This window comes from Chelmon rostratus, chromosome 13, assembly GCF_017976325.1.
Source record: "Chelmon rostratus isolate fCheRos1 chromosome 13, fCheRos1.pri, whole genome shotgun sequence".
Taxonomy (NCBI): domain Eukaryota; kingdom Metazoa; phylum Chordata; class Actinopteri; order Chaetodontiformes; family Chaetodontidae; genus Chelmon; species Chelmon rostratus.
In genome coordinates this window covers 16,869,126-16,880,311 of record NC_055670.1, presented here as the reverse complement: position 1 = coordinate 16,880,311, position 11,186 = coordinate 16,869,126, and the positions used below count along the sequence as shown (strand labels likewise).

Below are 11,186 nucleotides of genomic sequence, written 5' to 3'. Positions count from 1 at the left end.
CGAGTGTGGCTGTAGTGTGACTCTTAGTCTTGTACATTTTGTGCTGCTTTGTAATAAGTTCACAGAATAACGGCATCAAAGTGCACTCATAATATAAGTAATGTGAAAGGTTTTACTTTAATACTTCAGCTATTTCAAGTCCTTCAGGCAGTTTGCTCTATACTCTGAGGTCCCAAAACAAACACTCTCAAACAAAATTCCTTTTGTCAAATAACAGCCAAGATTAACCATAATAATAAAGATCTAATCATTTATCAGTCAGTTATGACATCATAAAATTCAAATAACAAGCCATTTTTGCCGTACATCTTTATTAATGTATACATTATGTACAATAATAAGTTATATATACAGTTATACTTTGGTTTGGTGATGAGTGTGTGTGTGTTTCTACATGTTCTGCTATACTCTGTGTGCTCCTGAGGTAAGTAATTCATGTTTGGCTTCTGTGTATTATCCTATCAGCATAATATATGTCAGACAAGATTTTGCCTGTCTGAAAACAGGGCTTGAGTCCATTTCATTTCAGCTCAGTCCACCAGTTAGATTATGTACAAAAGTTCAACAGCATAAAACATCATAAACATAACTAGTTAGGCCTGTTTTGACTTGGATTGGATATGATGAAGACGACCCTGCCTTAAAAGGCAGTGTATTTAAATGTGAGGGTTTTTTTTGACTAGACAGGTGATGTTAAAGAAAAGGAAATTATGAATACATGCTTGATAAACATGCACATTAATTAAGTTAAAGTACTGGAGTCCAGCCCCAGAGTTTGCACCATAAAATCTGAACAAAAGAAGCATTCGAAAAAGAGCTCAGCAGCAGGTCTTGTGTTTGATTTTGTGCAGAGCGGACGCGGGACAGTGTGCTGACAGCATCAGGCATCAGATAAAGATCAGCTTATTCCCAAGAAATGAGATCAAAGTAAGTCTTGGCATTGTTTGTTAAAGTTGGCCTGTGGAGCTCACTGCTGGATGCTGACCGACAGCATCTTATCTGCTAACGTCATCTATTAATGGAGCGACGATGAGCGTCAACACGAGGCTCGTCACAAGGTTTAACTTGATGCTTATCAGAGCCACCCTCAGTCTCTGTACGTACTGCACTTAACCAGCTTCAGCTGCTTGTCAGAAGAGGACAACCCACACAACTGCATATTGTTCTCATTTGCCATATTGGTCCCATAGGGGAGAGGGGAGCTTAAATCCTGTCTGAGCATGACTGAGCCGACCACAAAAGCTGAGTAAGGTCAGACGTTACAGGACGACCGTAGCGCCGCTTCCACCACGACCGGCTGCATTCTCGCACCGTTCACAGCGCAGCAACCCCGGGGGCAGTTAGTCATGCCTCTACCGTGGCATCTTTCTTTTTAATGCAGGGTTTTACAACTTTTCCACTGGGCTTTCAGCGGTTAAGTGGCCCTAAATGCTTAATTGGGTGCTGGAAATCACAGGCACTTTGCACCCGCTCTGTAAACCGCAACACTTCAGCCTATTAGGGGCCCGGGGAGCCACACGCCAAATAATTAGGGCTGGCGGCAGCGCTAGACCGCAGCATCGGGGTAAAAGGGGAAAAAACGGGGAGAGGAAGAGTTATGAGGCGGGTGGGTCATAGACAGGGTCACTGCTGAGGAAGTAGTTGCAGTACGAGAGTGCGTTGGTCTGTCTGTGTGTGTGTTTAAGTTGGGGAAAGTGGATTTACATGTGCGTTTAGGCAGACCATGAGCAGCAGAGTGTCGTATGGGATTAACACTAAACACACCACCTAAAATGCTTCAATGTGTTTGGGTTTTTTTTTAATATAAATGACTGGTTGAACTTTTCTGTAAACTTTATCTGTTCGTGATCAGTTTCCATACCAACACACATGTGGTGATCAGTTAACAGAGCTCAGTCTGTGTTGCAGAATCAACCCGGAATTGACATAAAAATTACGTTTTAAAAAGACCACCATAATGTCTTTGGGTAACTTTTAAAAATGGAAAGTTCAGCAATGTTGACTGCAGTTGTGTGTACGCTGGTGACACATGGGGGGTTGTCCCCTAATTCCCAAGCAAAGTTAACCAGATGAAAGCGGATCTGAATGAAGTTTTAGCATTTCCAGCTGGGCATAATGATTGCATTTTAAAAATAGGAAGCTCATATCTGCTGTCTTTCCTGTCTAATGACAGCACAGGCAAAGTTCTGAATGTTAACTGATGCTGCGGTCAAACCGGATCGCCGTCTTTATACGGACACAAAGTCGGGTTGCGTCAGCTGTTGGATTAAAACCCAGAAGGTTTTGGTCCGGATCAGAAGGTTCAGTGAGAGGACAACTAAGAAGGCATCCTTGTTCCTCCCACTTACAATGCAATGCTACACCGGTGTGCCCACAAGAAAGGCACTTAACGAGCACTGCTGCAGTGGATCTGCTCAGTGATCTTCTCCATCAGCACACCATTGCATCTTTTTATGTGCTTTTTTTAAACTGCATACAAAATTTTGTATCAAAACTTTTTGGGGGAAAAAAGGTTAAAAGCTGTTACCTTGTTACGTCCAGCGTACAGTAAATCTAGCAATTTTTTGCTAAAGTTCCTCAGTGAAAGGAAAGGATAGAAGCTAATTCTGGTTATTCGTGCAGGGGAGGAAATAAATGAACTTGCAAATGAGAGAATGATCTTGATCTCTGATTTTTGTCCTTCTCAAACTCTGCAGCCATTCAGAGAGGCAGAAGATGAAGGCCACACAAAGTATTTCAGGCTAGCTTCTTGAGAGAAAAAAAACCCATAGTCGAAAAAAGGACTGTGCTCAGGGAGGTCCACTGACATTCTTCATGTGATGGGGGGGGGGTGTATACTGTGTATGTGCGTCCTCCTTGTCAGAGCAGTATCTGTCCCTACATATGGGTATACTGTAAGGCATCCCAGTCTCTGCTCCACCACATATTTAGACGCTGGCGCAGCGCTGGGATGGGGATGTGCAGGGGGATGGGCAGACCAACTGGCTGTGAAAACTGCTGATGCCCTGCCGTCCGGCAGCTGCCGCCATCTCGCTGGTGCCCAGAACGTCCGAGCAGAGCGACTCTACGGCGTCCAGCCTCTCGATCTGTACCAGGCGGGTCAGGAGGTCGGGGATGCTGTAGCCCGCCGTGCTCACCCTCTCAAAGAGCTGCAGGCCGTCGCTCATGCCGCCGATCTCATCGCGCTTCAGCCCGAAGCTCTCGGCCAGATGCCTCCACGTCTTCACCACGGCCGCCTCGCTGCTGTAGGAGGAGCTCAGCATGCGGCTGGCTTTCTCCAGGCAGTCAAAGGGAAGCTCCGTGGGGCTCAGGCCTGGAGAGAGACAGGAGTGTTCCAACTCACACAAACATCCAGATTTAAGTAAAATTTCATTTTTAGCCATGCTGGTGTCTAGGCTAGAGGGGACCGCCATGGCATTCGGTTGGTCTGTCCACCACTTTGGTCCAGTCTGAAATATCATGACAAGTAATTTAGCACAGATATTCACAGTCTCCGGAGGATATCCGAATGACTTTGGTGATCTTCTGGCTTTAAATTTGCCCAGTAATTTGGTCTGGGGCTAAATTCTTTCAAAACTCACCTTTACTTTGTCCTTGGTGCTAATTATCGAACATTAGCATTCTAACACGCTATTCTAAGATGGTGTACATGGTAAACATTATACCTGCTGAACATCAACTTGTGAGCATGTTAGCAAGCGTTCTTGTTTTGTTCACCTTCACATGACGTTGGTGTTCAAGCTGATTTATACTTTCATTTAAGGACTAAACCTTGGATGAATTATTTTATACCCATCCAGTTGCTGTATTGTTGTTTGCAGCTGCCAGATTATTTCTTTAACATATGGTATATACAAGCACACTTTACTTTTTTGCCAACTTAGTTACTGATCATCTGCATTTTGTTTACTTGTAGGGAAATATTCATGCAGAGCGAGGTAATGACTTCATTCTGATGCGGTTTCACTTCCTGAAGTAATTTTCTTGAAAATGAAATTTCTCACTTCAACGCGGACATAACACTTCATAAAAAGAGCTCATCTTTTCCAGAAAGAAGTAAAATGCCCTTGCAGTATTGGCAAAAAGCAATTCTCGATTACAAGGCTTTGTAAGATGGATGTTTTCATCCATGTAAGAGAAGCTTACCCTCTGTCACATTGCAGGCTCTGGCGTACAGATCCAGGATCTTTTTCCTTCGACTCTGTAGCATCTGTGTGGTAAAAAAAAATAAATAACAGCAGTAATAAATAAGTGATTTCCAGATGAAACTGGACTGAGGATCTGTTCATAATCATATTTTTTCCTCCAGTAACATTTTAAAAGCTCCCTCTTCCTACCCCTGGGGTTTTATTGTTGTTGTTGATTGCGTTCACACTACTGATGTGGTTGGTGCTGGCGATGTGGTTGACATTGCCGATGTGGTTGGGACTCGGGATGTTATTGGCCTCGCCGGCTGCAGCGGTGGGTGTCCCGTCACAGGCTCGCTCGCGGTCCAAGAGGCTCAGAGAGAGCAGGCACAGGTCGGGCTTGTTTCCCAGGTTGACGAGACACAGGTTGGGGTTGTTGGTGTCTGCGGATCCTTGCTTCTCAGACGCCGCCTCCTCGTCGCTGTCAATGCTGCGGCTCAACAGCTGCTCGTTCTCTGATGATGCGTCATTTTCACTGCACGCAAAGGAAACACACAAATTTGAACATCCTGTATGTACATGTGCACATACTTTTTGGTTCTTACTGCCTGTTGGCTTACTGGCAGGTTGTGTTTTATTTTCATTTAAATGTGCATCGTGACTATTACAGATGAAATACTTTTGTTTGTGCGTATGTTCATACAAAGTTCATTTTCAGAGGGCTCTACACAGCACTGTATGGTGTTGTCATGCTGCGCACAAGAACATTAATGCTTTCACAACCATATTTTGGTAGACTGTACTCAAAATTGATTTAATAGTTTGACATTTGGGAAATGTGCTGATTCGCTTTCTTGCTCAGACAAGAAAATTATACCACTCTTCCACCAGCACCTTGAAAGCTCTCTAATTAAGCTGTTATGTCTCGTTTACCTAATCCTTTCCAAAAGTGAAGTTTAAAAACAAGAAACTGTGGTTTCATGGGGTGCTGTGTTGTGGATTATTTCATTGATGGGTGCATGGACTCCCAGGAGCTTTAAAGATGCTGGTAGGTGGGTTTTATACCTTTGGATGGAGGTGCTCAGCAAGAAAGTGAATAAGATTAGTCCCACCATATCAGACTATTTCTAAAAAAACATCAGACTAATACTTTTATACAGTCACAAACAACATGTCTCAATATGCAGGAAAACAGATGGTTAGAATGCCTTCACAGTAAAATGTAGTCCACCTTTTTTAAAAATATATACATAGATGACTATCTTTAAGGTGTGTCAGTATGAACATAGACTGAGACAAAACAACACAATGTAAGAAAAGTACCAATACACTCAGTAGCCAGTTTATTAGGTACAGTACACCTAAAGAAAGCTTATGCAGTCTAATACAACAGCTCTACAACAAGCCTCAACTTCATGAAGGTCTCTCGAACAGTTCCAACAAAAACTGAACATTGTAACCTTGTAAAAGTGATTTCTTCCAAGTTTGTTGTATTAGACTACCATAGTTTTATCATGTTAGGTGTAACAAACAGCTGAGCGTATACCCTGGATGTGCTTTTGAATGTCACTTTGCTGCGTTGCACTCAGGAACACATGCACTAATTCTGGTTGTTATAATCAAAATGACTGCACAATGTAATGCAGTGAGTGACTGCTAAGACTCACGTCTTTGCAAACTTAACAGGAACTTTGGCAGCAGGAGAAGAATGCTGCTGTCGTTGCCATAGCTGCTGATGTTTCTAAGCTGTTCCTGTGATTGACTGAAATAGCCCTGCGTTTTACCACATGATACCATGTAATATCATTTTATTACCCGTCCTCTTCCTCCCTATGCCTGCTCTGGATTTTCTCCCAAAAGCACCTTGTTGACAGAGATGCTCACAGAATGCCATTGTTTCACAGTCCCACGCTCTTTTCCTGAACACACACACAAAATGGCATTGTTTCCCGGACATCTAACACCCACTCTGGCAGCTAAAGCAGTGAGTTAGCACATCCTCTGGCATGCTGCTATACCACACTGTTTACTGCTATTGATGCTGAGGAGTGTGCATATGTGCATGTGTATCTCATCCATTCCCTAATTTACACCCTCTCCCATATAGTGGAATAGCATATCAATCTAACCATGTTCACCACAGGCACTGTAACATTCAAGCACAATGGCTCTCTGTAGGTTTGAGTGCAATGCTGTATGATTTCATGTATTCCCACACTTCTCTCTGCACATTAGCCATTAGTGCCCATAAAGCAGCATTGTCTGGACATGCGGGGCGAGATGTATGCAGAGCAACAGAGGTGAGAAAACTATCGTTCTTTTGTTGTCTGCCAGGACGTGCTTTCACCTGGTGGTGGTATTAGGCGAAGCCTGGAATAAATACCCCTATCCATGTCAACAACTACCCCCCTCATTCTCTCAGGGTTTGCCAGGCTTCAGGGCTCATCAATGCTATCTCACACCCCCTCAACCCACCTCTCTGCCTGCCCCAAAGCCACATAATGGCTCTGTGCTTCATTAAAAGCAAAAAAAACCTCAACTGAACTTGCATTTTACATGCCTTACACACACACACACACACACATACATATGCTTAGATACAGCAAAAAAAAAAGGCCAGCAGCAATGCTGCTACTACTGCAGTGACTTGTTCTGTGGTGGCTTAATTATGGGCAGATGCTGAAGAAATTACAAAAGCTTCTTTCTGTTGTGCAAAGTCTCTGTGACGCCACATACAAACACACACACACGTAATGCACACTCAAAGATGAGTACACGCATACACTTCACTGAACAGTACACAAAATGATCCATTAATAACCTATTTACATACAGGCTTAATTGAGAATTTTAATGTTAAAATGCTGGTGAATGAAAGGCACTTGAGTAGATTTTAAGAGGAAAAAATTGTGGTTTAATCTGGAGTTTGTGAGAAGAAAAAACATTCAAACCTCAGCAGATAAACTAAAACATGGCGAGCTAAAGAAGAAAACATTCTGATTTGTTTGCTCTTTTGTCAAACTCTGTAATTTCAAGGCTTCGTACTTCTCTAACCTCACAGATCACCTTTAACAACATGCCCTCATGGTAATCAATAAAGGTTGTTAACCTCCATTCAGAATCTTATTTTGCGTCCATCATGTGTTCTGCACTGCTTAGCTGATAACATGCTTTCACTCTGCTTTGTTCACTCGAACAGTAGCGCTGTGAGGAAGGTGTTTGGGAATCAGACGCGTCTCTCACCTTTTCACCGTCTTCTGAGGAGGAGCTTTCAGTTTGTCGAACTCCTCTTTCTCTGAGTAGATCACCACATTGTCTAAGAGAGAAAAAGAAACGATATAGAGGTTTATAGGTGTTTTTTTTTATCCCCTCACAGATTCAGAAAACAGAGAAAAGTCAATAATAATAACAGTGCAAATATACCAAAATCCCAAAGGTTGTCCAGCATCTGTCATTGTTTCATGTATGAAAAGCCATAATATTTTCAACTTCTCCAAAGGTCTTCACGACCAGTTTTGATTTAAAGACTCACATGACAGGAGAATGGATTCCTCCTGTTTTTTCTTCTTTCAAAAATTGCACATTCCCACTTTGATTGTTGGTGAACGTACCCGCCTTATCAAAGCACATTCAGGTAATCAACCAAATATTGTGCAACGGTCACATTTCGAAAGTCTATTGAGAACTTATTGAAATGCAAGCACAGCATGGTGGGTTGCAGTTGAGTAATGCTAACTTAAAGATGTAAATGAAGAAAACACTGATGATTATGTGGGTCTGATCGCTTGTCGCTAAGCAAGACCGGATCAAACCTACTTGTTTTAATAGCTCTTGGCAATGGAGTGGGAGCACACAAAAGAGAATAGATTCCTGAGGCTAAAGGGATTCACACCTCGAACAGAAGAACTGCATTCAGAATGATATATTAAATGATTACAGTGAATATTATATTAAATTACAATTACATCATGGATACTGATAGGGATTGACAGTGTAATGAGTGAATACCTAAGTGGAACAAATTCTGTGTGTGTGTGTGTGTGCACATGTGCATGTGTGTGCGTGGGTGTGAGTTTAAGCGTCTTTGTCTTTCATCTCACAACCTTATTAAGTCAGTGTCTGCATGAGTGACAGCTAGCTCCGGTAGAGCTCCGAGCAATGGGCTTCTCTCCCACACACACACAAACAGACTGAGCATTGAGTCACAATGCAGACATTTTCTTTTTAATCATACAATAACTACTTTATCATGTTTTTTTAGCTATTACATTATTAAGATAGCGACCTTTGTGGCACCACATAATGTGTCTCTGGCCACAGCTACAGTAGGTGTGTGTGCGTGTTCACATTCACACCACATGTAAGCGGTTAGTCAGTCAGTCTGGGAGTGAAATTGAACAGAGCATCATTGTCAGGAGAAACGGCGCCTAAAGCGATGTATGGCTTTAGCTTTGGAAGCTTCGCATTCCACCACAATGTACTCATCACACTGCAGGGCTGTCAGCCTGCACACACACACAAGCACACACGCGTATGCATACATTATGCTACAAATATTAAATATGCACATACAAGCTGGACTGACACACTGAGCAAACGCTGCTTTAACACTGAGACGTGATTCAGGCAGATTTGATGAGATGATACCTTTTGTTTGGTTACACATTTAATATAGATTTAATCAGCGTTGCATTGGTAGTTGAAGGGCAGATCGGAACATGAACTCAGATTTCAAGTGTCACATAATTCATACATACTTGCTGCTCTCGACTCTCGAGTTCAGTTCTGAGGAAATAACTTTTTTAGTTAGTTAATTTGCAGCTTCAATATGAAAACATATTATCAGCTGAGTGCAGGGCACCACAGCGTCGGATAATACTTTTGGGGATATCCACAGATAACACGCAGTGATTGGGTTTAACAAATAAGCCAGACATTCAGTTTCCTGAATGGAGGTTGGAGAGGATTTTGCAGCAGGATTGAGTAGAATCATGTACAGAGCTGGTCTAATCACTGCTGGGTGGTATCTGTTTGTGCCTCTACTGACTGTAAAGCAAATTGTGTGCTGTGTCGCTGACTATCTTGCAGTCATTTTGGAGTTGTTAAAGCTAAGGGTGCAAAAAAACTAATTATAGTTTGCCTCGTTACTATAATTATGGAGCCTGGTGTGGCTTTGTACTATTCAGAGTGTATTTTTAAGTGGTTTAGGTATTAAACTGCATGTGTTATTGAGTATATATTTTGTTGGGTTTTTTAGGGACTGTGCAATGTGCGAGTAAAGTTTTATGGAAACATGGTAATGATCAGTTGGTGAATGCTGGCCTGTTTATTTTTACTCATATTAAAACACTGAGAATGTCAGAGAATAATAACAGATGTCTCCACTGTACATAAACAGTCTCTAATGTCACTAAATGATCCTATATTCATGCTTTACTTTGTTTCTGCAGTTTAGTTTTGTTATTTTTTCCAGACTGGAAGAAACTGTTTCAGTACATCCTCTATGATCTCCTCTATCCTTATCCTCTGTCCTCTTATGATCTCAATAAAATAATTATACAGCGCAGCAACTTTTATTGTCCACCCTTGGTTTAAGAATTAAAAAAAACACTATTGTGTTATGGAGCCTGGAGCTCAGTGAGTCCCTTACCTATGCAGAAGCATTAAACTGGTTTTTGGAGAATTACATTTATGTGTTTTTTCATTTAAATATCAACTTGTTTTCAGAAAGCTGCATTAAAGCCCTTATCCTGAGTTTGGGAAACCTGCATATGCTTGGTTGAGTCAAGGACCTGCAAGGGCCTGCACCCATATGACCAAAAACATGCATGTTAGAATCAGGGTATTAATAACAAGATTACAAATGTTTCATGTAAACAATATATCCGGAACATAATCACAACCAGGATAAGGCTCCTAACCAGGACACCAGTGTGTGTGTAAACAAACTCATTGTTTTTCCTGCTAGAGACCCCCAATTATGAGGCCAGAATCCAGACTGGAGTTAAGTCCGTTTGTGAGAGACACCAAACAGGAAGCCAGTGAGAAGCTTAAACGCCGTGTGATCTCATTAATTATTCTGTGTGTGTGTGTGTGTGTGCGTGTGCATGTGCGTGTGCGTGCGTGCGTGTGTGTCACGTCTCACCAGGGACATCTTTCTTGTCTTCCTGTTTGTTGGTCTGAGCTTCCACTGCTTTCACTACTTGTCCGGAACAACATGCTGCAAACACACACACACACACAGAAGAGGAACATCATAAAACATAAATACCAAACATTAACATGAGCTTGCGTGTGTGTGAGAGTGTGTGTGTGTCTGTCTCTCACCCTGGCCACTCGGTTTGGCCTTCAAGATGTAAAACATGATGATGAGGACGATGGCGATGGCCATAATGAAAATGGTTGACATGGCAATAATGAGTGCCGTTGCTAGGTGACCTTGTCCAGTGGTATCTGAAACATGGGGGCAATGATGTAAAGTATTATTAATGATTTGTGTGTGTGAGAGAGAAAGAACAAAGACAACATATAAAGAATGGATGATAACAGCAGCTAGATGGGGCTTGCCTGTATATTCATGCCAGTGTGTGTTTGTGTTTACCTTTATGTGGATGAGGGAACACAGTCGTGCTCCCGGGGTCAATTAGAGGTTTGTCTTTTGGCCCGTTGCTTGGCATACCTGGGAAACACATACATTCAGTCTTAGTTCAATAATTGTGTTAATGAACTCATACGCCGAGTTGGCAAAACTGCCTATTTTGATGAAACGAATTGTTTGACAGTTTGGGAAATACTCTTATTTGCTTTCTTGCTGAGAGTAAGATGAGAAGATTGACACCTATTTCATGTCTGCACAATAAATATGAAGCTACGGCCAGCAGCTGGTTAGCTTAGCTTAGCACAAAGACTGGAAAGGCAAAATAGCTAGCCTCTGTCTGAAATAATGATTAAACAAATGAGAAATAAATTGTTAATAACTGCGCTGTGGGTTTTGTACTGTGGATAGAGCCAGGCTAGCTGTTCGCCAGTCTTTGTGCTAAGCTAAGCTAACCAGCTACT

General features: G+C 42.1%; 1 protein-coding gene across 2 annotated transcripts in view; it reads right to left on the bottom strand.

Moving 5' to 3' along the window:
- Positions 1 to 323: 323 nt before the first annotated feature.
- The window catches only part of edar (ectodysplasin A receptor), a 40,117-nt gene continuing 29,254 nt past the window's right edge, over positions 324 to 11,186 (bottom strand). For both annotated transcript variants that reach the window (XM_041950675.1, XM_041950674.1), the window contains 7 exons: positions 10,729 to 10,806; positions 10,455 to 10,580; positions 10,273 to 10,347; positions 7,371 to 7,443; positions 4,338 to 4,662; positions 4,147 to 4,210; positions 324 to 3,313 (listed from right to left, as the gene is read on the bottom strand). In XM_041950675.1, the coding sequence (XP_041806609.1) occupies positions 2,928 to 3,313; positions 4,147 to 4,210; positions 4,338 to 4,662; positions 7,371 to 7,443; positions 10,273 to 10,347; positions 10,455 to 10,580; positions 10,729 to 10,806 (1,127 nt within the window). In that variant the 3' untranslated portion in view covers positions 324 to 2,927. The remainder of the gene's footprint in view (positions 3,314 to 4,146; positions 4,211 to 4,337; positions 4,663 to 7,370; positions 7,444 to 10,272; positions 10,348 to 10,454; positions 10,581 to 10,728; positions 10,807 to 11,186) is intronic.